We start from the raw sequence: 27,983 nt of genomic DNA, 5'->3' as shown, positions 1-27,983 counted from the left end.
GAAGATACCATAATGTTGTTTTTAGGTGGTGTTTGCGAAAACACGTATGTTGTGGACCGGGAAATAGTAGAATAAAAGAAGCCAGTGATTGAAAACATTGTTCGAAGGGTAAATGAGCGACTTTACGGCACAGGCAAAGAGGCCATCTTGCTTCTGCTACTTTACGGCACTTAAATTATTCAGATGGTAAAGAAGTATGTCTCACTGCCGCATGAGACTTGTACTGTGGTTTTTGTGGATTCTTCGTATAGGATGGATGCAGAATCTAAGAATCAACCATGCGTTTTTAGATATCCTAAAATCCGGAGGTCGAAGACAGAGCAGAGAGCAGAGAGGCAGAGAGCAGAGAGGGAGGGATGGCATTAAAGACAGCTAAACGTCATCGCACTGTGCTCACGTGAGCACCGGTCTCCAGCAGCCCCCCTCACGAGCGTCCACCCGTTCACCTGCTTGCGGCGTTCTCCTGTCGCAGCGAACCCCTCCTCGCCCCGCTCCCATCCATGAAACCCATGACCTTAGTGTGTCGTAACTGCCGCAGGTGGCAGAGCAGGCAAGGGAGAGGGGAGCGCAAAGGACAACCCCAGCAATTAAGAGCAGGAGAGCTCAAAGGCCTGCAGAAGAAAGGAAACTAACTGTTCTCGGCCTTCCTTAATAATCTCCATGCGTTTGCTGCCTTTGGCATGAAGCTTTTGCAGAACGAGATGCTGGAGTTAAATGGCCAATGCAGGTAACCAAACCCTTTCCTCTTCCATCCTTATCTCTCCACGATGACTGCTATTTTCGTACCTTTGTTGTCTGATCTTAGCAGAGATGATGGAGATATCACAACAGATAGACAAACAGGATGTTGGGTCGAGGATCGTGGACAGTCTGAGAGGGAGGCTGCTAGCAGAGAGAGTGGCCACCAAGGCGGCCAAGGAGGAAGCTGAGAACCTGGCCAAAAGGGTATGTGCTCTTCTCTTTTCTACGCCATCATCATCACCAAGTAACAGAGAGAAGCGTTCCATCTGAGCTCATTTTGTGTGCTTGGTTTTGAGCAGCTGGAGGAGTTAGAGAGGGAGCTGGCTGAGGAGATCAGGTGCAGAAGAAGAGCTGAAAAGAGGCTGAAGCATGCTCTGAAGAAGTTGGAGTCACTTAAGCTCGCGAAAGAGAGAAGCTGCTCTTCCTCACAATGCTCGGCCACGGTGAATTCGGGACAATGTGGGCCATCGGAAGAGGTGGAAGGGATGGCAGGTGATGAAGGGAGATGCAGTCTGGTGGGGACTGTGCAGGAGGACCATGTTGAGGATGAACCCGAGTTCAGGTCTCAGGAATCGTCTACTGATGCTTCAAGGTATGTATGTTTGCAACTTATATGTCTTCTGTCACAGATCATTGTGTTTTTTTTTGTGATGATCACACACAAAATAATGACACTTACACCTATTTTGCTAACACAAAATAAAAAAGACTTACAACATGGTCTCTATAATTAGATCCCTTTTAATTCTCTTTGATGTTTGATAATTTTTCTACACAGATAATTTTTTCTGGATTTTCACTCATTCTTTCCGGTTTAATTGTTGAGTAGCAGCAATCAAGAACACCAAAACCCTAAAAAGGGGAAAAAGAAAAAGACAAGATTGGTGCTCAGATACTAGCTAATCAAAAGACAGATAAATAAATAAATAAAAATGCATGTGAAATCATCCAACTGGTGTTCCATGGTTTAAGCTTCTTGATGCCAACCTCTTGTATCTCGAAAGCAGGACATCTTGTGGTGACAACAAGAAAGGGACATCAATGGACGAAGGTAGCAAGGAAGAGAGAATGCTGGCTCTCATTCGAGGATGTAGACAACCAGAGTCAGAGGCACCCAAATTGCAGAACAAGGAGGATGTGCATCATGTTCTTGCTGCTCTGAGAAATGTTAAAGAGCTGCTACTGTTCTCTCTGGGGAGCAAAGCTAATGTTTACTCTCCAGAACAGCTCTTGGCTGGTCAGAGAGACTCTTATCAATGACTTAATTCAAATCTATATTGGTATTATGGTTTACATATATGTATGTATACATGTTATAGATTTCCAATATATTGCTCAAGAATGATGGATCAGGTCTCCTCGTGATATGCCAAGTATTTTTTATCATTGCCATTCCATGTAGAATTTTAAGGCAATACATAAAATATGATCTAATTTATATTTTTAACATTCATATCAATATATATATATATTTTTTACAGTTTATTAGCAGTGATGGAAATGCAAGGGGCACTCATAAAAGTCATGGAACTTCGAAGACTAAAGTTGACTTTCTTCACCAGGTAAAATGGCACACCACACTGCAGCTCAGAGATTTGGAGAAACAAGATAGCCTTGCATGTCAACCACAAAGCTTTGCAACAGAAGTTTCATCATGGCTACCTATTTATTCATAAGGTGAGTATTAATGCTTAGTCTCTTTGTAGTTAGAAATGATTGATGTTTTTAACCTTATTATTCAGAACAAATCATCAACCTAAGTGTCATCATACTTGAAAGTTTCCTAAACCGTTCAAAAAATTACTGCAAGTTATTTATCCCCTTCTGTGGTCCAAAATTGGCACACTTGACATAATGAGACACCATTGGAAATCACCCTTTCGTGATGATACATTTGTCATCTTTGTAATTTCTGGACCCCACTCTGTTAGGTAAATAGTTCTACCATAGTCTCTCAGTGTCAACTCTTGAGGAACAAGTTCCTCCAAGAAACATGCCTACAGATTTTAACACTGATGCAAAGAGATTCTCTTACCGGCTTTGGTTCATCAGAAACATTAAGCATTTACCGAAGAAGATTTATATAGCTTGATCATCTATAATATTAAAGAAAATAAATGTTCCTAAGAGATAGGTTTTAAATACTATTTGGATCAATCCATACGATAGTGTTAAAACATATAGCTCGATACTGATGTAGAGACAGTTTAATTTTTTCTTTTATCAGTGATACTAAACTGCATAAGTCAAAATATCATGGACAACAACAAAATCATTCTAGGCTAATGGCAAACATGTAACCCAACTGATTCAGCTGCAGGATATAATGACGAATGAATCTTATTATGTTGCTATTTAATTCGGTAGGGTGGTTATATTCAGCTTCAAAAATCCTTGTTCATGGACTTTTGATTTTTGTCTCAATATTTGATTCCAAATGACAGACCAGAAACACTAATACTTAATAATACTGTATTCACCATACAAGCGTTCAACCCAAGGCTGTGTTTCTAAGTATCCATGATTAACTGGCAAGCCAATTACTCTGACGAGTAGAATCCATGTTCAAACAACCTTCTTTGCAACTACAGTCAGGTTAAGAACAAGCTTTGCAAGTCTGCCAATATTTGAGTTCCTAATCACGTTAGTTAGAATCATACTTAAATACATTAAAAAAGAGGCCCATTGGTGATATCAAAATCTTCTTCAACATAGTTTGTGCCACTCTTTCAATATGCTGCATTCCCGATTACCAACCACCAAAGCTCTGGCAGATACAAGAATATAAAATAGATACGGGGGCCTGTCAAACAAGATTAACCAAGAAGTGACCAATTAACTTATGATGCTAAAGAATAGAGGGCACCCACGGGGCTCCTACCAATGTAAGTCTAGGGAGGGTCATTGGACGCAATCTCAACCATGCATAATATACATATGGAGGAAGCTAATTGGAGAAGGGATTGCAACGGTAACTTACATGAAAACCTCTATATCATAAGAGCTCCGTCAAGCGTGAGCTACTGTTGTTGCCTTCTGGTTTCAGTAAATAAAAATAGAAGTAAAAACTTAAGAAAATTGACCATGATTCTCTGGCATCCAGAATGATACTGAGCTACAAAAAACCTACCAGATCATAGTTGGATTGGCTGCCAACTTGAGGTGAGCCTTGTGAAAACCTGAAATGAAAATATAGAGAAGTACAATCAGCTCAGCTACTGCTGGTGCGAGAAGAGAAACAAGTTCCTGATTTATTATGCTATTGAGGTTAAATCGACCTTTGATAAATGTAAATATAGCCTCCTCCAGAAGCAGACAAGTTAGGATGGGAAGCTTATGCATACATACATGAAACCAAGATATGAAACATATTTAGTTACATTGTCTCTAATCCTCTTTTATGAAGATCAAATGGTTTCTGAAAATTTGGACATCGTAACTTTCTACTTCCAGAAGTTTCTGTGATGAAAACCAGTGACCCGTAAGATCAGGCTCAAGACCTTTAAGAATTTGAGCCCTTTTTTTCAGACATTTAAATTTAAGTTAAGATGTAATAACTTGCTTTAAAAAGTAATTAAGAAAAACACTCTCTTTTCTTATATCTAATAGCACCAAAAACAGAGACAACAGCATCCAAAAGAAGAAAAAGATTAATCACCTGATTGCTCTTGCCTTTCTTTTCTCCACTTCTGAAGTATCCATCATGGACTTTGGTGCAAATCTTTCCAAGCGAGCTTTCTTCTTTGCCTCCTCATCAACTACTATATCTATCTTAAGCCCAAACCTAAAACAAGGAAAGCAAGTGGTCTCAGACGCTTCTTCACAAAATATATGATCTTAGGGGGAAAAAGGATGAAATTGTCGAAACCAAATATAAGCACCTCTCTGCTCGGGCCTTCCTTTTTTGTTCCTCTGGTTGTCCTATATCTTTCCTTCCACTTAAGGGTGACCCAGTTCCAAACCTGCCAGGATTTGCAGTAATATGTAAAGACATAAAAAGTTATAATTCATGCAGTAAAGGAAAAAGAGATAACTAACTAAATAAACTATAAAAATAGTGGAAGAAAAATCTACGGGACAGCATGTACTAATTGGAAGCAAGGCAGACCATTTCTTTACAATAAGGCCTGAAGGAATAATGACCGGAAAATTTGGTAACATATAGAATTCAGTGAACCACCAAATATCAACATTTGAAGACATAAAAGTTAAGCACCAGATCGTTACAACAAATGCCAGTGACATACTCTTTGTAACCGATCAAGCACCATCCTGAGCAAAAGAGAGACACCACAATTAAAAGTCCGAAAATCACGTGGGACAAGCCTAAGAAGGTGATCTTTAAAAATGGATAGTCACGCATTTAACATCTCAAGTCAAAGCCCACATCTTATACAGGTGTGTTTTAACAATAAATGAAAAGCCCAAAATTGGAATGCATTTGTTACCAATTCAGATTGCACCTCAATCAACAATGAAGATGTCATCTATGTGATAATAGCAATAATATATCACCAATGCAATGTTCACTTCCCATGGCCTTGAACAACAATCACATACAATTCATAAATGCAAAGCTTGAAGTGATTGATCAGACTAACAATAAATAATGATAGTCAATATAAATGAGAAGAAACTGGTTAAAACTTAAGCTTGGCCAAATTGTTAAACCACCCAACACAAAAAACAAAAAGAACAATTTCAAATAATAAATTGGTAATTTAAAAGACAATACACTAGTCCATACTCAACCCTTAGATCATAATGTGGAATACCTAAAAATAAAGGTCATGGACATAACAAGACTAAGGAATTACTCATATTTAGCATTCAAGAGCAGAAAAAAAAAATTGACGTTAACATGAGCGTAGTTTGTAAGAGAAGAAAAAATAAAAAAATAAAATGATACTTCAAACAAGACATGAGAAATAATCAATGGCACTTTAAACAAACTATCATTAGCCTCAAAATTCCCATCTCATACTAACACTAATTTTTGAAGATACCACCATCTTACCTTGACATTATTACTCAATCGAGCTTTGACAAAAGTTGATTTATCTCTTAGAATATAAAAGAGGATGTGAGGAGAGTCCATGAACATATTCTTACCTTTATGTTCTTATAGAGGTTGTTTCTGAGACTCAGAAAGGTGCTAAAGGAGCAACCTTGTATCATGGTCTGCCCTCTCAGAATATTAAAATAAGCCAATATACGAACATATATTCTTTTTCTTCTTAAAAGATTTAAGAGTGACAATTTTTCTAATAGAAAAGCATTCAAGAAATTCCCTTTTGTCTCATGCTTACATACCTAAAGTAAAGATTTAAGACTGACAATTTCCCTTTTGTCTCATGCTTACATACCTAAAGTAAAGTAAAATAGAAAAAGAAAAAAATTGTTCAAAGCTAAAACCTTTTACCTCTCTGCTCGAGAATTCCGCTTCTCCTCTTCGGAGAGCATCACCGGCATCCCAAATCGCTCGGCTCGCCGGAGCTTCTTCTGCAGATCGGTGACGGGGCCGACCTCTAAAGCACTCGCCAAGCTCAAGCTGGATCCTGCAAGGGCACCGGCCCCATGGATCTCGGGCTGCTGCGGTGCGAAGCTCGCGTCCGGCGCAGGAGTAGGGTTTTCGAGGCATGCCGCTGGAAGAGCGGGCATGTTGGCGGCCATCGCCGCAGGAGACGGAGGAGGATCGGCCGACGACGAGAGAGGCGTGACCGGTGCTTTCTCGCCGGCCTCCGCGACGGCATTGGGGTTTTGGGACGCCATGGGGAATTTGGGGATCGAAGGGCCACAGAGGACGACGAGGGCTTAGCGTTAGTGGTGACGCGACGTGGTCTAAGAAGCCTCACCGTATTCCGGTCCACCGGCCGGGTATTGGTTTGGTTCAGCTCGGTTCGGTTCTGTTCCGGTCCACTGTGATCCCTATTCAATATTAGGTTGACAGGAATCAAATTATTTCATATTTGAAAGGAATTTACAATCATTGCAAATAGCAAAGTATACATATCAACTTTGTTTAAGATAAATTCAGATATTTAATCATCTTCATAAAAAAATCGATTAAATCCAATATTCGACGTATAAGTGTGTGTGTGTATATATATATATATTTGAATTTAAATTTTTTTTGTTCTTTTAGTCCCTCGAAATCACATCACGTTATGGAATTGTTGCACTGCCGTTTGATTTCTGACACGTCGATAGATACACGTGTAAGTTGGCCTAAAAGGTTGAGGAGGTCACCATAACATGACTCGTCTCGACGGATAAAGAGAGTGGGGTTACCGATATGTTGAGATATATAAAATGGTAACCCTCCCCACATACGGTGTGGGCGGAGGATAACATATCGTTTTGTCCTCGCCGCCCATGGCGTTTGTTTCGGCGACGCAACCCTCGTGCGTTCGGATCCCGCTTCGGTTCGATCTACGGCGGGCTTCGGTCCCCTTCGCTTCCTCTCTCCTCCCCGCTGCCGGCGCTGCCGCCAGCTCCTCCCGACACCCAGGTAGTCTTCTCCCCCCTGGATGAAGTTTCCTTTGCGTCGGCTCGGTATGAGCTCTGCGTTTGCCGGATTCATGCTCCTTTGGCATCCGATTTCAGTTGGAGACAGTCGTCGCTGCAGGCGTCCGATTGGCGTGCGGTGGGTCAAGGGGACCGAGCAAGAAGACGTCTCGGTTGCGGGTGACCTCATCGGACCTCTCCTATTAATACGCCCCATTGACTAATTTTATCTATTTGGTTCTTTTGCAACTATCATGTGATAAGATAAGAGTTTTTTTTTTTATGGGACAATGTTTGTTCTTTTAATTTCTAGTTTATTCTGTTTATTTCTAATATGATGTTTTATAAGTGAGGTGTCCTATATATTCAAACGAACCTTTTTGCCAATGATTTAGTTACCTGGAACAACGTGATACAATTTCTGATGTGCATAATAAGCCCAAGGTTGAGGTGGAATGAGTAGATATTGACGTTCAATGGGAGAGAATAGCAAAGAGGAGTGGTGTGTGATGGATTGGATTGTCTTTTGGCAAGATCTCATTCTCGCCATCTCATCTGAGATCAGTTGATGAGATGTTCTTTAATCTTTTTGAGGAAAAGTTGTTTTTGATGCTTACTTGGATTATAACTAAGTACAATGAACTGTCTCCTTTAACTCACTTGTCTCTGAATTTACTTGTGTGGTAGAAAGTTATGATCTGGATAAACCATGATGTTGATCGTGAATAACTTTTTGAACTTCAGCAATGCCTAGAGTGCACCGAGGCACATTGTGTCAGAGTAGGCTTTTACATTCTGAGGATGACCATATGCACAAACCTATTAAGTTTATTGCGAAAGGTAAATTATGGGCGGTGCTTAATGAGACATATATATTTTACAATATTCAAACATCAAACGGAACTTGGTTTAACTTTGCATTACATGAGATTTCCCTGAAAACATTTTCGATTACTAAATGGAACTTGGGAGACAGGTAATCAAGAACTATGGAAAGGTCTTGACTAATTCTCTCGCTTATATGTTCTAAACTGCAATGTAAGACATTGGATCCTTTACACACTAGACCCAGTAACCCAAATTTATGAGTTCTACTGATGGATAATATTCTAAAAACTTTCATATCTTTGAGAAAATAGTACTTCGATTAGTAAAAGATTCATTTTGCACATGTTTGTCATAGAATCTTATGCTAGACAAGTATCTAAATGAAAATAACAACTAATATATTGGTATTCTACCTTCTAGGAGATCATTTCTGAATACCGTGGTGCATATGCAACATTATCACTTTACCTTTATTCTATGTCATTGGCTCTCAGAGATGGCAGTGTCAAGCCGTCAACCTGTTGGCTAGATTACTCATCTTTTTGGTGAACTACCTTTTTTTGCATTTCACATGCTGAAAATCTTACTATTCTCTTGAGAAGATCATCATGCAGTAATTTTATAAGGAAGATGAGCTTAAGCTTGATTTTGTAATTTTTTTGTTTATATATATTTTTTTATTGGATGGTCTAAACCCCGCTAATGTAAATCTTCGTGTCTAATGAGTCTATCATATTTAACCTTTTTTATTGTTTTAGGGTCACTGATTCGTTCTCTGTAGTATGAAATTGGACTTGAATATAGCTACTAAAAGAATTGGGTCAAATATTGTTAATTATGCTTTCTCAGTATTTCTCCATGCTTATATTAAGTGACCCATATATTTCATAGCCATTCAAAAACATACAAGAATTCTGATACCTACCTCTTTGAAACTAATATATGTTGAAATGGATCTGCAGATGAAGTGGAGAAAACCAATTCGTTGTTGCATGATGAGGTAGACATTGATATAGTGGCTGCTTCAGATCCTGTTGCAAGTGGCAGCCAAGGTGTACTGACAGATAAAACTTCTTCTTTGAAAACTGTTGCTCTCTGGGTGCGTGCCTCTATATTACAAGCTAAAGCATGCTTCTGGTGGTTTTGCAGTTTCCTTGTTTCTTGAAATGAGGATTGAGTGCTATTTCTGATCATAATTTCTTCCTTATTTTTTCAGGTCTTTGCTGCTGTGACTTTTGGAGTTTGCTTGGGTTTGAAGGATGGTGTTGAAAAGGCATCTGAATTTTTTGCAGGGTATGCAACATGTATGTTACTGAACCAATGTTTCAGATTGTTAGTATCCATAAATATAGGTATAATTGTGCTTAAAACCATTTGCTTCATCAAGAGGCTGGTATGTGTCTTTGCTACTTGATTAGGAAGTGTTTACTTTTTGAACTTACCAAAAAAAAAAGTGTTTACTTTTTGAGATATGTAAACTTTGTTTGATTTATCTGAGGAGACAATCTGGTGGACAAGAATTATATGAATAGTCAGAATGATAGGATTTTGAGTCTTCTGTGTCTAATGTGTATGGTCTTAATGTTATATATATATATATATATATATATATATATATATATATATATATATATAAATATATATATATAATGTGGTGTGTATGTACTATCTATTTCTTCTTTTTTGGAGTCAACTGGCGCTTATCAGAACACTTCCCTCACACATTATTGTGGATGATGAGTGTTAAACAAACCTGATGCACACATTCAATCGAAGAGCAGTTTTCTGAGAGGTAGTAGTTGTTACTATTTCAAAGAATCAAGAAACTTGTATTCGATTGAATGTAAACAAACTTTTCTTATAAACAAACCTGATGATATGTCATTGTCCTTTATAAGAAAAGTGGAATTGTCTGTATAATGTAAAAGTAATAATAAGCAGAATTCAAGAAGAAAATGAAAAAGAAATGAAGGAGGGAAAAGTATTGTGCCATTGAAAAACTAGGGCTACAAACCTCTATCAGAAATTCAGAAGAACACAGAAAAATAACTCCACGGAGCATTTAAGAACAGCAGACAACCTCTACCAGTATTGATATCACTCCACCTTCATTTAAGAAAAAAGAAAGGGCAAGAAATAGCTGTAAGAAATATCTCATGATACTCATGACTCATCATTTCTAGGATTGTATTTCTATGTTAAATTATTTTATTTTGTTCAAGTTGTCAGCTATGGTTTTATTTTGATACCTGCATTCTCTGATATTATAGTTTTTTGAAATAATATAGTTGCAATGTAAAGTTTGCATTTAGAACAGTGAAAATCTGTGAAGTAGAATGAGAAAGAGGTCGGGATACATCAAAGACCCAGCATTAAGCTGTTGGATTATCTTTTTTGCCCCTTTACTAGAATAATCTAATTCTGTTCTTCTGGTTGGTTGACTTGTTGTTAGCAGTTTTCCTTTCTGTCAGAAACCTGCATGTCTATGTATACATTCATTGCACATGGCAGGGGCAACCCACTATGCCAATGCTGGTCACACACCATCCACATGCCCACAGTTCATATATGATCGCTGACTGTACCCTGATCTCTACCTAGAAGGCTAGAACTTTTAACACCCTATCAGCATGGCATATGCTGTATGACATACCGAGGCACTTGCAGTTTTGGCAATGTATGCTTAATATTATCTGTAGGCCTCATTCAGTGTTATGCTTTTTTTTTATAAGAATGAATGAGAGTTGAATTCATTTTCGTAGGTTTTTTATCCAAATTCTCTATGTTGTCAATCAGTTCTGTCATTATGTTCTGCCAGCTAAGTCTTTTGTTGATTTCAGTTATTTTCAGAGACAAAAGTTGGTTTTGTTGAAATGATTAGGAACATGTATTTGATTAAATATACTATGTTGCAGCTATATATTGGAACAGAGTCTTTCAGTGGACAATCTCTTCGTCTTTGTTTTGGTTTTCAAATATTTCAGAGTACCAGTAAAATTTCAGGTAGTCTGGTTTGTTTTTTTTCCTTTTTCGCATGGTCTATGTTTGACCTTATGGTGCTAATAGAATCTTATTATGTACAAAATTAGAATCGAGTGCTCTCATATGGTATTGCTGGTGCAATCATCTTCCGTGCAGTAATGATCCTGCTTGGGACAGCAACAATTCAGGTTAAATTATCTTCATTCATTCTACCAATTTCTCTTTGTATTACTGTCAAATCTCACTTTCATTTCATCTTGATGTCAACCTATGTCTCAGAGATTTGAGTCAGTGAACTTTCTACTTGCCTTGATTCTTCTATATTCGTCATACAAGGTATACTTTCTCCTTCTACATAATGAAATAGAAATATTTTGCAGTTTAAATGGTTAATCATCATAATTTAACAATTGGTAGCTAAATAATATTTTTCTTTTGAAGTGATGCTCGTGTCTACTATGTTATCATTGTTTGTTGATGGATTTTTTAGAAATATATTGGGTATCCATTACTCCCAATAATGGATTGACCCAGTGATTTAAAAAGCGCTAGGCGCCAAGGTCCAAAAACGCCCGAGGCGTTAGCCACTCGCCAGAGTGAAGCGAGATGCAAAAATATAAAAATATATAATATAATTAATAAATATAATTATTTAAATAAAAAATATGCTATTAAATTAAGAAAATCAAGTATAAAATCACAATGTCACATTAATAAAAAGTCTTAAAAATCAAAACAATAAAATTTTATATCAAATCTATTGAGTTGCTCTGTACACTTGCCATTTATTTTGAAACATAACAATAATTTTAAATAAATAAAAATTAATAGTATTAAAATTAAAATAATATATTATTAATCTAATAAATAAAAATATTATTATTAGTATACAGTTAGCAGTATACTGTTAATATACTGTTAACAGTATAGTGAGAAGAGTGTCTGCTGAGGCAATGGTAATGGTAGCAGGCGACAGCCGTAGCTGGAGCGAGAGTGGGAGCGGCGAGCGATGGCGGCAGCGGGAGCGACGAACGACAACGGGAGTGGGAGCTACGAGCGACAGCGGGAGCGGTGACAGCAGCAGCGAGCAGCGATTGCGGTAGCGGTGAGCAGTTAGCAAGCAGCGATTATGGCAGCGGCGAGCAGCGACAATAGCGACAGTAGCGGCGAGCAGCGACAGTGGCAGCGGCAGCAGAGAGCAACGACAGCGGAGAAGAAATCTTGGCGGCAAAATCGCGAGTGTTAGGGTTGGGGAAGTCGGGGAAATCGAGAGAGGGAGCCTGATATCGGTGATTTAGTTGGTTCGATTGAACCAACTAAAGCACCGGAGACCAACCAGACCTAAAAATCTAGTTCGGTCGCCTGGTTTAACCCAGGCGCTCGCTCGAAGCGCCCGATGCCTGGGCTCGGGCGAGCGCCCAGGCGGTGCCTCTTTGAAGCGCGCCGCCTAGAAATGAAGCGAGGCGCTCAGGCCTCGCCTCGCATCGCCCGAGCGCCTATTGTAATCACTGGGTTGACCTGATATGACCTTTGGCAAAGAGGTTATTGGAGATATATATATATATATATATATATGTGTGTGTGTGTGTGTGTGTGTGTGTGTGTGTGTGTGACTAAACACCAGATATCACAATCTTGAAAAACAGGGATGAGTTTTGACCTCAATTTTTTGGGTTGTGGTTTGCCAAGGAGATGAAATTCACCTTTGAAGCTTCTGGAAATTGTTACCTATTTTTTAAATTATGGCATACATATATCTGTTATAGCTTCACAATTTACAATTAATTTGTTGTTTTTATTGAGTTACTGACAGTACATATGAGCATGCGAATTAATGATGTGCAATATATTTTATTATCATTTTTTTTCATTTAGCAACTGTATTGTAGATGTTTTTGTGAGCAACTTATATAATAGACTTTGTTACAGTGATGCAACTTATATAATTATTTTCGAGGACAAGAAATTCAGATTATGGTTTCAATGAGCAGACAATCTTATCCCCTGTACGATGAGTGCTATAGGTCACAGAATATCTGAGTGGTTATATTTCACTGATTTTTTTTTGTTTTCTCATATGTTCCTTAAATCTTGTAGTTCCTAATCTATTAAGGATACAAGTGTTGTAAACGTACATTTTCTGATCCCCACCATTTATTTGTCTTCTCAATTTGATGTGATCTGATTATTCAAGTTCTTGTGTTACAATTTCTAAGATTAACAAACAAATCATGCTGTTTTATTCTACTAATTTGAGTTTATAAGGCACGATACATACATACATATATAGTATTCTGTTCATGCTTACTTCATGGATAACTATGTAGAATTGTACAAAATATCTTTAAGCACACTAACATAAAAAAATATTGTTAACCTAACAGCTATCATATAGTATTCTGTTCATATTTTTTGTATGTGGTGCTGCTTACTTCATGGAGAACTATGTAGAATAGTACAAAATATCTTTAAGCACACTAATATAAAAAATTATTGTTAACCTAACAGCTATTTTCTGCTGAAGCGGAGGAGACTGATCTGGCTGATAACTTCATTGTAAAAACATGCCAAAAGTTTATACCTGTTACAGGTGACCTCACACCAGAATCTTCAATTGCTTTGTATTTTATCTACTAAACCAGATCTTTCAATTTGATTTTCTTAATTGGGTAAATTGCGATTTATATATGAATCTATAATAGTAGTACTATTGGTAGAATATTGGATGATGCATGTACTGTGTACTGTTTTGTTATATAGGACACTTGAAACAAGTTTCTAGATGGTTAATTAATTATATCAATTATCATGTGCAAGTATATGACCAACACAATATGCATTTCTACTTAAAAGGATATTTTCAGGACCTGATTAGTTTTATGCTTTGTGCATGATTCTTTTGTACCGGAAACTTAAATTGGGAGTCTGCACTTCTCTGTTGATATGGGAAAAGAAAAGGATTTTTAACTGTAAATCGGTTGTCTAGTTAAGATTTGAGAATTGAAATGTATCTCTTGCTATATATTGGTTACAATAAAATAGTTCCATCTTTTCATCCAAAGAAGTTAATTGACATGCTTGGTGTAGTATTTTCCTTGTTCATATAAAATTATTCTTCCAGCACTTCACTCTAGACTCTTAACTAAACATTTTGTATCATTCCATTTACAGATTATTATGATGGTGATCGTTTCTTTACGATTAAAGATGGTGTAAGGAAAGTAAGTATTGTCCCATCGCGAAAATGTCTACAGTGATTTATGTGCTTCTTGCTGAATATTGCAAATTCTTATTTTCTCTGTCCTTTATGCTTCATTAATGATTCAAAATATCTGCAGGCTACGCCATTACTACTCACTGTTGCAGTCATCGAACTCAGTGATATTGCATTTGCTGTAGGTTAATTTACTATGAACTAACTGTTTATTGCAATTGAGCTTGATCTGACTATAGTAGAAAATGTTCGTACTTACAGGTGGACTCCATACCTGCAGTTTTTGGTGTTACAAGGGATCCTTTCATCGTCTTTTCTTCAAACCTTTTTGCTATATGTGGTAACCTTGTCACTTTCTGTTGAATGACCTGTTTTTTAATATTTCTTTTATCTTAGTATTTGAATCTTTAGTTTATATATAATGTGCCTTCTTGGCAAGCTACTCCTATTGAGCCTATCTAGTCACTACACTGTCTTCAAATTGTTGAAAAGTTAGTGTTGATTATCTTATTCTAAGATGCATCAAAATTATTTGGCTTGTTGGATTAAAGATGGACATTTTTAAGAGGACTTTTCTGATGGAATCAAGGTGAAATTGCTATGTCAATAAAGGATGCTTATCTTTACTATCTGTTTCTGCAAATGAATGAAGAGGATGGCTCTAGGTTTGTCTCGTTCTAATTCACTTCAAGCAAGGGTTTCAAATGCATATCTGTCGCCATAGTAGGATTAGTATTGGATCAACACCAGCTAGGAGTGCCATAGAGATCAGAATCATCTTGCCCATTCTGTTACAACTGATGACTTTACAAATCGTTACTGCTTCATGCAAGCTTAGATCGGCATGAGTAATTTTAACCAATACGAAATCCCAGTTTCTTAAAGTTTATTTAATATAGGCCACATAATAGATTGACATTAAATCATATTCGTACAATAAAAAATGATGTCATTCATGTAAAATCTGCCAAGGATTGCCCTTACCTTTTTCACATGCCACCTTTTATGCTTGTACTTCATATAAAACTTATCTTTGTGGAATGGCTGCATCTTTCCTCTATGTTAGCTCTCATCGAAGGCCATGATTATCTATCCTTTTCCAGTTTCGATTAATATGATATTGAATGATCAAAGAGTATTTGTTGTACTCTAAAAGGGATTGTTCACATTTATTCTTTTTTAAAATGAAAGGTGGATAATGAACACACTGTTTCTATTTATAATACAAGTAAAAAATAGTTCAGGATTTAGATAATCTATAAAAAGGACTGATACCTTTAAACTTCAATTAGGCTTCTAAGTCATGTATACTTTAATGATCCTATGACATCCAATTTATTCCTTCTCTACTTTATTGCACCTTTAAAATCCTTATCAATGTAAAATGGGAGATAAATTGAACTTTTGGTTTGCTGAAGAATATATGACAAAAGTGGATAAATATCTGAATTCAGTAGATTGTCTTGCTACACTTATCTACCTGCTATAGTGGAAGTTCCAAAGTCATTGTAGCATGGGTAAACAGGGATCCGGATACATAATCTGTCAGTATATGTCATTATGGCACAAGTTGCTTTACTTATTTCTTATAAACTGCACAAAGATTTAGGAACCAAGTTGTGTATTTTTATTTTGCTTTAAGATTTACTGATCTGGTTGATTATTGTTCTAAAATAACTTGTGTAGGCCTAAGGTCACTGTATGTGCTCATTTCTGAAAGTATGTCTGAGTTAGTGTATTTACAGGTATGCATCAACTCTTTTTAATACTTACGTTGCAACATTTTCCCATAATGCAACAATTTTTATTTTAGTTTTTTTTTTTTTTTTCTATATGATATATTACATTGATAATTTTCAATATTCTTTTGAGTAGCTTTGTGTATCAAAAGTTAGTGCAGCTTGATATTTTTCTTTAATTGCTTTTTGTTTTTGATCTCAATGGTAACAAAAGATCCATGCAGCTGATTCCAAGTACTTGGGACTACTAGTTGTTGTGTTGTTTTAGTTGAACCTTGTTTGCTTCGTCAGTTGTGCTTATTTACCAAGAAGTTTTTTTTTTCCCAAGAAACTTGTATTAGCATGGTTAATGGAGTTGTATGATTGGCTTCAGAAATATGTCAAGTACAAGTGGCAAGAATAGTGTATCAAATTCGATGGTTTATTTAGCAAGAGTTACTTTGTGTGTCTTGCTTGTCAAGCACCTTATCCTTTTCCAATCAACTTACAGTGCTCTATCACCAGAGTTTTTACCTTTTATGTGGATAGCTTTCTTTTACATTGATTAATCTGTTTCCAGCTGCTTGTTGAGGCCTTTAGTGGTTTTTTTTTATCACTTGACTAGATGACACTGAATATGTTACACCAACTTTATAAAATATACATGGAGAAAGGTGTTCAAAATGATAGCACTTAGTAAAACAAATACAATTCACTGTTGATGCTTTTGGAAAAATTCATGTATGTACACACACACACACAATAGATAATATACAGCTTTTGTCTCAGTGCTATTTTTCCTGAGTTTCTCAGTTAGTTTTACTTGCAGCAGTAGATCAGTAGGTGATTTGTAAAACATGGAGAAAGGTTTTCAAAATGATAGCACATTGTAAAACCAATACAATTCGCTTGTGGTACTATTGGAAAAATTCATATATATATATATATATATATATATAATTAGATATACATATACATATATATATATATATATATATATATATATATATATACACACACACACATTACAGAATATACAACTTTTGTCTAAATTCTATTTTTCTGAGTTTCTCAGTCAGTTTTACATGTAGCTGCAGATCAGTAGGTGATTTGTAAAAACAGGCATATTTTTCACTCACTAGATTTAAAGTTTGTGTCCATGCATGTAGATTGTATCAATTGGTTGGTGATGCATTTTTTTGACTGATTTTTCATATCCTTGATGTTCAATTATCATTTTCTTTTCAACTCCTTGTTGCGCAAGCAAACAATTTGGAACTCAATTGAGCAAAACCCACTTTGCAGCCTGCTATTGGTTTTGTTTTGGGCTTCATAGGAACAAAGATGCTATTTGACTTATTTGGTAAGTGATGACCTCAACAATTTGGCATCTTATCTATATAGTTTTTCCTTTCAGATATATTTAGAGAGCACTCTGTTGATGACATGCATTGTACATCTTGCCTACGTCCATCGTACAAGTGATTTCTGCTTTGATATGCATCCTCTAGGTTATCATGTACCAACTGAGGTGTCCTTGGGTTTTGTTGCCGTAACCCTCGGTGCTGGAGTTTTGCTGAGCATCGGAAAAAATCAGATCGAATGAGGTAGAGACATAATTATTGAACAGAGGTGCCCAAGAAGCAGCATTGCCAGGCCAGCTGAAGAACTCAAGAAGCTTGAAGACCTGTTCTGTCCATCGGGTATGTTCATCTTTTGCATCTTGGTGGAGCTTATGTGCACTAAGCAATATGCAGTGCCCCAGAGGAGATTTGTATTCACTTCTACTCTTATAATGGTATGATGATATGCTTCCTATCACTTTTTAAGGGACCCTTTTACATCAACCAGGTACCTCTAAAATAGTTCTGATGGAAAATAGATATGTACAGATTGTTTCCATAAATTAGTTTCTAGGTGGAACTTTTCATGACACCCAATATATCCAGCCATAAGGTTTTGTCATGTATTATTTTGCTTCATGTATAAAATCTGGAACCACTGTGACCTCATCCCTCTGCCAGAATGTAATAAACTCAATTTTGTGAGCAACCTGGAAGAACTTGAGTTTGGTGGTGCACCTTTTTGTTAGATCTTGCATATAAGTATCAATGTATACATCTGCAATCAATCGGATAGTTTTATCTTTATATTTGCATCATCCTTCTTGGGTTTGGGTGAATCATTTAGACTGGTAACAGAGTTAGTTGCTGATTCTTGTTGTCGTCAGGCAATCAATTTACGATAGCAGTTATTGTACTCAAAAGGATTGTTAGATCATATAGTTCCATTTACTAGATGGTGTGAGTTTAAATGTCATATGTCAACAACGGCTTTTGTGCCGACAGCTACTTGCTTTTCATTCAAAGATCAAGCATAACATCATTTTCTAGCTTTTGTATTAGTCCCATGGTTTGACTTACTGACCAACGAGTTGGGTCAACCATCACCCTCTACGCTTCTCTCTAAATAACACACGCAAACAAAAACGACAGACGACTGCCTCAAGTATTCCTTTCATGTCTCTGTCTCGTGCACTAAACGACTTGATCACTCGATAATCACTTTTTATAAGACTTTAAATTAGGAAATAGAAAACATGAGAATTGGTGTAACAGTGACTCTTCTTCGATGTTGCGTAGGCTGTTCGAAGCGCGTCAGCCAAGCCAAGTTATGGGACCCACAGAAACAGGTGTTTTGCTTGCTCATGGGACCCATTACCAATTAAAAGAAATAGAATTCCGTTGCCGGGACTCGAACCCGGGTCTCTCGGGTGAGAGCCGAGTATCCTAACCAACTAGACTACAACGGATTTGCTTTGTGGTCTTTCATTTTATTTTAATCTCGAATACTGCCGAATTCGTGAAGTTTCCAACAACGACTCGTGTCAATTATTTCTCGACATGCACCGCCAAGCGATGCCGGATTCCCTTCCGTTCCACGCCATCCCACCCTACTTCAACAGTGTCAGGCTCATCCATCTATCTTCGCCAGCTCACCATTCAGGAAACCTTTGCTTCCCATTGGACCCCAACCGTCCACCAATAAGTGAGACCGCTCTTCTCATCCCCGTGGCTGGTGCTCGTTTTGATCAAGAAAGCCAACGGCTCCTGATATCGATCTCCTCACCTGTCCACTCCTACCTTACTAGTGATCGAGAGTATATTTTTGATGTTGACCACCAGTCCATCGAGCATCATAAATTAGTGATCCAATTCATACTTAATTACTATCTGATTTCTCACATTATTATACGGAGATCATGCACGAATTGCAATCCCACTGTCTCGATGATATCCTCGGCTTTAAATCTCAGCCATTAAACCAGGATCGATGCGTCGCATGGATGGACCACAGGGATCACATGCATGCACATGCCTGCAGTACTGCATTCATATAGCATCGCATGATTGATACGGAAGTGTGTGGCAGAGGATGTATGATTGCCGTTTTGGTGTTCTTATGTTGGTTGTGCACGACTCCGCATACAACAATATCTATAAAAGCAATAATAATATCCAAGCAATCCAATGCAGAAGATTATGGTAGAAATATGATTAAACAAGGGGAATAGACACATCAACAAATCTTTGGTTTAATTTGATGATGACATGATAGCTGAACTGATCGCGCTGTGACGAACTCTGTCGACTTCGATACTGATTTCTCATCGGGCATTCATTTATTTCCCCCCACCTAAATGAAGAAGAAAAGCCAAAAAGCTTCGAGTGACACTTGCGGCTGTTGCCCGAGCGCACGTGACAAGGTCCCAGTGGCCCCCCTCCTCCTTCACGTGACATCACCTCCCTCTCTTCCCTGAAAAGAGAAGCAGCCGACGTCAAGGATTGGGTAGAATGTTCTGTCATGACCAATTTGGTGCGGTTCATGGTCTTCCTTCATTGCCTCACTGCAAAGCTGCTACCGAATTGAAGTCCCCGTCCGTAACAGGCTTCAGGCGATGAACTGCTTGGCTCAGTGAAGTTATACCACCGATCTGCTCACTGTCAGCAGTATCAGTTTTGCCATGATGACTCACCGTGGCACACCAGCAGAGGACTCTGCTCAGGTGATCGGTTGACCTCACAGAGGACTCTGCTCGCCTGAACCGAGAAGCTCCATGCAATTAACCGGTCCTCGGATGCTTTTCTTCCTGCGACTGCAGATCTTATCGCCGCATTCATGGAGTGATGAGACACGATCGAAAGCTTGAGAATCGAGTTCGTGTATATACGATTTCAGAAGATCATTTACCCCACCTTTTGGAATCACAGCACAGTGAGCCGCGGACTAAACAAAAGCGTGTCTTGCAATGCGCAATTTGCACGACAATTAGCTCGTGATGACGGGACGTGTGCATCGCCATCTCCTCCCCGATCAAGAGATGCTTTTCGTCGAACACTCCACATGCATCACGAGATGCAATAATAAGGCGAGGGGACGCGCCGCTCGTCTATGTTTTGGCGCGTGAAACGGATCCTCAAGTCCTTTTGACCCGGTTCTAAATGGATCCGACCCAATAAGCATCTGCATTAGACCGGACCGATCGGTCCACGTCCCCTCGAACCATATTCAATTAATCGGTTTTGTGTGAATCAAACCGGTTTCGCAATACCCATTTGCCTAGAGAGCTTTTAATCCTTTAATTTCCAACAATTAAAAAAAAAGATATATATATATATATATATTTATTTATATATTAAATATGTGGTTGAATAGGTTTGTTGGATTAACTAACTGGAGCGTTAGCTGAACCGGCTTAGTTTTGATAGCACTATGGATAACAGTGTTACAACACCGTTATCTTTCTATGCACCATGTGCAGTCGTATATGGTCGAACCACAAGGTCGGACAACAGTTCTTGACGCCGTCAAAGAACGGTTTCCTCCGACAGATCTATGGAACAGTACAAGTACTGACGGCACGCTTCTTCTTCCTCCCCCTCCACTGCTCTCGCCTTCCTCGCTTCTCTTCTCCCCTTCCCTTATCTCTCTCTCTCGCTAATTACTATCCTCAATTAGATCGATAGCGTTACGGTACACAACCTACAATAATCCGTACCTGATCGAAGAAGAGACGAGGACAAAGAAACGACGGGGAGGCTCTAGCCTCTCGGTCTCTCCTTCCTTGTCCTCGTCGCCGCTTGCTGTTCCTTCGACATTTCTTGCCGCCCCTTGAACGCTCATCCCGGCCTCGAGGTGTTCTTTACTCTTCCCTCCTCCTCGTGCTTGCATTCTGTGATGATTCTTGGGTTTCTTGCTCGAATTTTTGGCTTCTCGAAGTGAAAATGGGTTTTCTTGTTCTAAAAAAATGAAACCTCAAAAGCGTTTTCTTAGAGCTTCTTGATGGATTTCGGATGATCGATTCGGGGATCTTTCCATAAAAAGGAAAAGAGCATGTTCTTTTTTTGGTTGATCGAAACAATGTAGAGAATAAGGATCAAGAACTGCGGTTTTCTTGTTTCGGGAATTAATGCTTAGTATCAAGAATTTTCTGCTTTGGATGTAGCGGGTTGTGGGCGAATGGATAGCTCACAGAGGAAAGGGATGATTCCGGTGTCGCCATCCCAGACCCCCAGGTCGACGGAGAAGACGGGGAGAGATCTCCGGTCACTCGAGGGGAACGGGAACCTCAGCAGCAAGTTTGACAGGGAGAAGGGGGTCAATGTTCAAGTCCTACTCAGATGCAGGTAGACAAAGATTTGATTTCTATTGAATTGCGAAATTTGGTCCTCTGGATCTTCTGCTTGGTTGATTTTGGTCGTTGTGCAGACCCTTGAGCGAGGAGGAGATGAGGATGAACACGCCGGTTGTGATATCCTGCAATGAGCACCGGAGAGAAGTTTCAGCCGTTCAGAACATTGCTAACAAGCAAATCGACAGAACCTTCATGTTTGATAAGGTCCTCTCCGAGTTATTTCAGCGACACTCCTTTCCTTCTGTCACCTGTGAGTGGTAAAGTGTCTGTGGGCTTGATGATTAAGTGTAGGTGTTCGGCCCGACATCCAAGCAAAAGGATCTGTTTGATCAAGCTATTTCTCCAATCGTGCATGAGGTCCTTGAGGGCTACAATTGTACGATTTTTGCCTATGGGCAAACCGGCACGGGTAAAACTTACACCATGGAAGGAGGACGAAAGGCCAAGGTGATTTCTCTTCTCCAATGTTGATTAGACCGGGAGGTCCACTTTCCTTCAACTCTGGTTTCTTAGTCAGCTTTTGGCACTGTCGTAGAATGGAGACTTCGCAAGTGATGCCGGAGTCATCCCCAGAGCAGTGAGGCAAATCTTTGACACACTGGAGGCACAGTGTGCTGAATACAGCATGAAAGTCACATTTCTTGAACTGTACAATGAGGAGATAACAGATCTTTTGGCCCAAGATGAATCAAAATTGTCTGACGACAAGTCCAAGAAGCCAATAGCTCTAATGGAAGATGGGAAAGGAGGTGTTTTCGTGAGAGGGCTAGAAGAAGAGGTCGTTTACACCGCCAGTGAAATCTACAAAATTTTGGATAAAGGGTCAACAAAGAGGCGCACTGCAGAGACTCTACTCAACAAGCAAAGCAGTCGATCTCACTCAATATTCTCTATCACAATTCACATCAAGGAATGCACCCCTGAGGGGGAAGAGATGATCAAATGTGGGAAGCTTAATCTCGTGGATCTTGCTGGTTCTGAGAACATTTCCCGATCTGGTGCAAGAGATGTGAGTAAAGTATTTCACATTTCAGGCACTTACAACCCTCTGCTTCTCAGCGTCCTCCCCCCTCCCAAAGTAAAAGAAAGAAACATTTGTGTCACTATATGAGGCTACTATCTTAGGGTGAACTGCAGCAATTCCTTTTTTTTCCCTTCAGAAGTTTCCTTTTCTGAAAATCTTTCCATGTGCATGATTCGATGACTGTGGAAATGCTTGCTGCTTCTGGGTATGACTGTCAAAACACGTGCTGCTGCAGGGTAGAGCAAGGGAGGCAGGAGAGATCAACAAAAGTTTGCTAACTCTTGGCCGTGTAATTAATGCTCTCGTCGAGCACTCTGGCCATATTCCATACAGGTGGTCCAGATTAATTTCACCTGATTTGATTTACCTTATCCGTCACATACTAGTGAATCACTGTATTGTTTGTTTTCAGAGACAGCAAACTGACAAGATTACTAAGAGATTCTCTGGGAGGCAAGACAAAAACCTGCATTATTGCCACCATATCACCTTCCATCTACTGTTTGGAAGAGACCCTGAGCACCTTGGATTATGCACACCGCGCAAAAAATATAAAGAATAAGCCTGAGGTTACCGTAATCTTTAGTTTCTTGTTGATTATCTTATGAGATTCATAGGGACTAAGTGAATACATGCCATTTTGCTGCCGTACAGGTTAATCAAAAGATGTTGAAATCTGCCATGATCAAGGATTTATGTGCAGAAATCGATCGTCTTAAGCAAGGTTTTTCTTTTTTCTTAATTGATTTTTTTTTTCCAGTTTCAGGTGTCTTTTATTTTCATTTTATATTAAAAGAGTCTTAGTTGTTCATAGAATGCGGGCCCCACATCTACAATTATTGTATATGTCCAATTCAATTGAAAAAAATGAAGAAGTATTATAAATTTTATGCTGCTTCATATTTGGGGATGATTTAACTGAATCTCTCGAGTATGAGCAAGTGTCAACATCATGGTATTTTTCACCTAAGAACACTTTTCAGTGTATGGAGTACCAACAAATAGATATTGCTTTGACTATTTTTCGGTTAAGTTTCTGTCCTTTCTATCGTCCTTCAGAGGTTTTTGCTGCAAGAGAGAAGCATGGCATTTATATTCCACGGGATCGCTTCTTGATTGAAGAGGCTGAGAAGAAGGTTGGATTGCAAATGTTATCTGATCATCTATACTCTTTTTCTGAGAAAATTCATTATTATCATGCCTTTACAAGATTGCAGAGTCTTTGATCGATTTTTGTGCTCTAAAAAAAATATTCAATTGTTCATCTTTCAGGCCATGACTGAGAAAATAGAGCATTTGGAACTTGATTTGGATTCAAAGGATAAGGTTTCTTATTGTATCTTGTAATGTGTTACCTTGTCAAGTAGTTTCTCTATAGAGATCTAATCTGGTGTAATATGCTTTAAGCAGCAACTAATTGGGCTTCAAGAGCTTTGTAATTCTCAACAACTGCTAAGTGCAGAGCTAAGTGAGAAACTCAAGAAAACTGCAGTAAGGAAATTTCTGATTTATGCATTAGATGACTTAAATTTCTTTCAAGATGCTGATCTTGTCTTCTTTTAATTTTCTATTTGTTTTGTGAACTCGTTGCAGGAAAAACTGGGGGACACTGAGCATGCATTGCTGGACCTAGAAGAAAGATATAAACAGGCAAATATAAAGATAAAAGAAAAGGATTTTTTGATATTTAATCTCCTCAAATCAGGTGAGAAAAATGTAGTTAGTTATATTTCCTCCTGAATGGTAGGCTGCCATTCATTCTAGGATTCTCTCTTTTTGTCTGTAAAGATCAATGTCTTTGCTTGCTCATAAATCTAAGGAGAACTCAACGTGCTATTTGTATAACTTGGTTTCATTTATTTGTCATTACCGTCAACAATTGATTTGACATTATTCACAATTTGTGGATTATCCACCTATTACATATTTTTCTGGTCTGAGAACATTTAGGGCAGAAGCAAATAACTTTGAATGTATACATTCCAACAGAAAAGGTACTTGTTGAGCATGCATACAAGCTTCGGTCAGAGCTAGAAAATGCAACTGCAGATTTATCTGGCTTGTTTTCTAAAATAGGTTTGTACTGCTGCTTTGTTTCTTTTTAGAAGTCGCCTCTTCTTGGACTGCAAAAGATAATTCTGTTGATTTATATCATCATCTTTGCAATTGGGTTGCAGAACGTAAAGATAAGATAGAAGATGGAAATAGGATACTTGTCCAGAAATTCCGATCTCAATTGACTCAGCAGCTGGAAATTTTGCATAAGACTGTCTCAGCTTCTGTGATGCAACAAGAGACCCAACTGAAAGAAGTGGAAGAAGACATGCATTTATTTGTCTCGACAAAGACTGAGGTGTATTCATTCTTTCTGTTTTATCTAATCTGGTGCTACTTTATGTGAGAAAGTTAAGCTCGTTCTTTTAACTGAATTTTTCTGGGATTCAGGCCACCAAAGAAATCAGAGGGCATGTTGAAAGACTTAAGGCCATGTATGGTTCTGGAATCAGAGCTTTGGATGATTTAGTTGGCGAACTTGACAAAAATTCTCAGTCTACATTTGAGAGATTAAATTCACTAGTGCTATTGCATTCTTCTATGCTTAAGGATGTAAGAACTTACTCAATGTGAACTTCTTTTAAAATTTTTAAAATTTTATATTTTATATGTGAACTTGTTTGTTCAAGTATATTCCACTTTTTCAGTTATTCTTTTCTATCTATTCAGTGGTTTAAAGGAATAGCCTTGGAGGCTGATCAGTTGCTTAATGAACTTCAAGTTAGTCTTTCTAAACAAGAGGATAAGTTATTAGCATTTGCACAACAGCAGCGTGAGGTAAGTTGCTATGCCCTTTAAGAAGGCTGCAAGAATGCGCATCATTCTTGGAATTTGACACGACTGAATTTTTCTTCATTGGAAAAAAAAGGGACATCTCAGGACTGTCCAAGCAACAAGGTCTATTTCAAAAATAACTTCAAACTTTTTCCATACTCTCGATGTTCATGCATCAACGCTAACCAAGATTCTGGAAGAATCACAAACTGTACAAGACAAACGACTCCATGAGCTTGAGAAGAAATTTGAGGCATTTTTCATTCCATATTTTTCACTATTGGTCTGTCCAGAGGAACCATAATTCTCTTGTTATTCATATTTTTTATTATTCCTGCAGGAGTGTGCTGCTAATGAAGAAAAACAACTGCTTGAAAAAGTAGCGGAGATGCTTGCGAGCTCGAGCGCCCGGAAGAAAAAGCTGGTATGGAACACTTTATTTCATCAAGAATGTTGATGCTTTCTGCTATCTATTTTGCTTTGCAAATCTTATACATGTTAGGAAAAGTTTGTGGACGTTTTTGATCCCATCAATGTTACTTGTGGCCGATGGCAACAGTGTGAACTGTAACCCATAGACACCATCAACTTTCTATTACCACATTAGCTTCGTTATCAGGTAATTCTAGTTATGTATGATATCTTTGCTTTAGGTTCAGTTAAGCCATGGAAAGATTCCAGGTTTAAGCAGGCCACAGTTGGCTTTTGAGGGAAATTAATACTCAACTACTTGTTCTTGGTAGATGATTGATAATAGGATGTCTTGAGTGGATTAGATCTCCAACTCAAAGATTGAAAAGCATGATTAGGTATATGCCAATGTTAATCATTTCAGGGTCTTTCTTTAAACTATGATAAACTCGCTAAAAAATGCCAGTCAATTTCACATTTATTCTGTTGTGAGTTTGCTTCATCAGAGGATGAAAGTTGCTCAGAGGATGTTAGTGTAGGTTTGTTGGTCTCTGAACATTCGACTTGCAAACTTTGTACTTCTTTAGAAGCTTCATAGTGTACTTTGCTACTCAATCTAGCATTATTCATTAACTTTCTGTTAAAATGAGTCCACATCCGAGCTTCTTGTTCAGGTGCAAGCGGCAGTCAGTAGTCTTCGAGGAACTGCTGCTGAGAGGACAAATAATCTTGAAAAGGAAATGTCAAGGCGTCACAATTTTACCTCTTCTGTGAAAGAACAATGGAAAAATTACGTGGAAAAAACTGAATGTCACTATCTTGAGGATATTGCGACCATCGAAAGAGGCAAGCTTAGCCTAGATGAAGGTCTTAAAAGTTGGTAAGAATAGAAAATCATCATGGCAGTGTTGTTACAGCAATGAACTGCCAAATCATTTTTTTTTTAAATGATATTTATCTATGATGATTATAGCATGGAAATGGCAAAAGAGGGCTTGCAACAATGGAGAGTGGCTCAAAGTTGCTTGATAGATCTTGATAAAGGGAATGTGGCATCAGTGGATTCAATAGTCAGGTAATTTACGTGAAACATTCTTTGAACTTAACAGTGAATTTTGATCTCAGCAATGACGTTTAGGAAAACTATGGCTGCAAATGTTATGGTATTTTGTTTGTACATTATGGATTGTTGCAGGAGAGGAATGGAAGCCAACCAACTACTCCGTGACAACTTGTCTTCTACTTCCTCTACGACTCTGGAAGACATAGACAGTGCAAAGAAAGATCTCCATTCATCGATCGAATGTATTATTTGTTATTCCATATTGTTTTGGTTAATATTTTACAACTCCAAATCGAAAAAGGTAAAGATAATGCATATTATTTTCCAGGTTCCTTAAAACTCGACCATGATGCATGTGCAAACATTAATCGCATGCTCCTCATCCCGTGCTGTGGAGAGCTAAGAGAGCTGAGGAGTGGACACTACCACAAGATGGTGGAAATCTCAGAACACTCGGGAAAGTGCTTCGAAGAGGAATACACGGTAGGTTGCATCGACATCGGCTGCAAAACATCCCGTTATATGATGTTCTTCTTCTGACTCACTGTCTGTTGGCTGGTTAACTGACCAGGTTGACACACCATCTTGTTCCACTCCAAAGAAGCGGTCTATCAATCTTCCAACCATCAAATCCATCGAGGAGCTGAGGACGCCATCATTCGAACAACTGCTGAAATCATCCTGGGAAGCAGTGTCTGCTTCCAAGGAGGTAAATGGGGATCTGAAACACCTTTCAGAATCACAGGCCTTGCGAGATGCAAGATTTTCATTAACGGCGAATTAATTAGATTCGATCGGATACGGCAGGGGTTAGTCGAATGTACATAATAATATAATGGCTCGAATTGACAGTTCATTCTTTACCTAATTTGTCAAACTTCACTCGAAGACCGAGTTGTGTGTACAGGGTCTAAATTACAACAGCGATCATCACCACTTTTTCTTCTTCAATTGATTTTCGAATTTGTAAT

The 27,983-nt window shown here is 38.3% G+C and overlaps 4 protein-coding genes and 1 non-coding gene across 9 annotated transcripts; 3 read left to right on the top strand and 2 right to left on the bottom strand.

Annotated features, from left to right (window-relative positions):
* The first annotated feature begins 137 nt into the window (after positions 1-137).
* Positions 138-2,114, top strand: LOC135642630 (uncharacterized). Of its 2 annotated transcripts, none has more exons than XM_065158927.1 (4): positions 138-727; positions 832-945; positions 1,041-1,333; positions 1,749-2,114. In XM_065158927.1, exons 1-4 carry the CDS (start codon positions 722-724, stop codon positions 1,999-2,001), a joined length of 666 nt encoding a protein of 221 aa, XP_065014999.1. In that variant the 5' UTR covers positions 138-721; the 3' UTR covers positions 2,002-2,114. The 2 variants fall into 2 exon arrangements, with proteins under 2 accessions (XP_065014999.1, XP_065014998.1); XM_065158926.1 differs by having other exon boundaries at positions 809-945.
* Positions 2,115-3,184: 1,070 nt separating this feature from the next.
* LOC103991733 (protein MODIFIER OF SNC1 11) lies at positions 3,185-6,571 on the bottom strand. 4 transcript variants are annotated; one of them, XM_009411270.3, is made up of 6 exons: positions 6,164-6,571; positions 4,623-4,703; positions 4,400-4,525; positions 3,872-3,920; positions 3,722-3,777; positions 3,185-3,544 (listed from the first exon to the last, which is right to left on the bottom strand). In XM_009411270.3, exons 1-5 carry the CDS (start codon positions 6,511-6,513, stop codon positions 3,751-3,753), a joined length of 633 nt encoding a protein of 210 aa, XP_009409545.2. In that variant the 5' UTR covers positions 6,514-6,571; the 3' UTR covers positions 3,185-3,544; positions 3,722-3,750. The 4 variants fall into 4 exon arrangements, with proteins under 4 accessions (XP_009409545.2, XP_009409546.2, XP_009409547.2 ...); XM_009411271.3 differs by having other exon boundaries at positions 3,185-3,508; XM_009411272.3 differs by having other exon boundaries at positions 3,722-3,774.
* A 477-nt stretch (positions 6,572-7,048) lies between these two features.
* On the top strand, positions 7,049-18,002 carry LOC135643425 (thylakoid membrane protein TERC, chloroplastic-like). The gene is made up of 14 exons (XM_065160345.1): positions 7,049-7,252; positions 7,348-7,428; positions 9,039-9,175; positions 9,293-9,369; positions 10,992-11,079; positions 11,166-11,246; positions 11,338-11,394; positions 13,567-13,648; positions 14,230-14,279; positions 14,397-14,453; positions 14,534-14,612; positions 15,959-16,017; positions 17,296-17,353; positions 17,502-18,002. The coding sequence occupies exons 1-14, from the start codon at positions 7,117-7,119 to the stop codon at positions 17,594-17,596; spliced, it is 1,137 nt and encodes a 378-aa protein (XP_065016417.1). The 5' UTR covers positions 7,049-7,116; the 3' UTR covers positions 17,597-18,002.
* Positions 18,003-18,729: 727 nt separating this feature from the next.
* Positions 18,730-18,802, bottom strand: TRNAE-CUC (transfer RNA glutamic acid (anticodon CUC)). The gene has a single exon. It is a non-coding gene; the product is annotated as a tRNA-Glu (tRNA).
* A 2,107-nt stretch (positions 18,803-20,909) lies between these two features.
* Positions 20,910-27,963, top strand: LOC103991731 (kinesin-like protein KIN-5A). Its single transcript, XM_009411266.3, has 23 exons — positions 20,910-21,186; positions 21,497-21,677; positions 21,760-21,889; positions 21,977-22,132; positions 22,221-22,694; positions 22,945-23,042; positions 23,122-23,278; positions 23,364-23,433; positions 23,769-23,845; positions 23,982-24,035; positions 24,120-24,200; positions 24,303-24,414; positions 24,699-24,785; positions 24,887-25,062; positions 25,155-25,316; positions 25,434-25,541; positions 25,633-25,791; positions 25,879-25,962; positions 26,624-26,829; positions 26,923-27,024; positions 27,145-27,254; positions 27,341-27,495; positions 27,584-27,963. Exons 2-23 carry the CDS (start codon positions 21,511-21,513, stop codon positions 27,794-27,796), a joined length of 3,138 nt encoding a protein of 1,045 aa, XP_009409541.2. The 5' UTR covers positions 20,910-21,186; positions 21,497-21,510; the 3' UTR covers positions 27,797-27,963.
* Positions 27,964-27,983: the final 20 nt, after the last annotated feature.

Source organism: Musa acuminata, chromosome BXJ3-7 (assembly GCF_036884655.1).
Source record: "Musa acuminata AAA Group cultivar baxijiao chromosome BXJ3-7, Cavendish_Baxijiao_AAA, whole genome shotgun sequence".
Classification (NCBI taxonomy): domain Eukaryota; kingdom Viridiplantae; phylum Streptophyta; class Magnoliopsida; order Zingiberales; family Musaceae; genus Musa; species Musa acuminata.
Note: the sequence above shows the minus strand (reverse complement) of the source record. Positions and strands in the feature narration are given on the sequence as shown.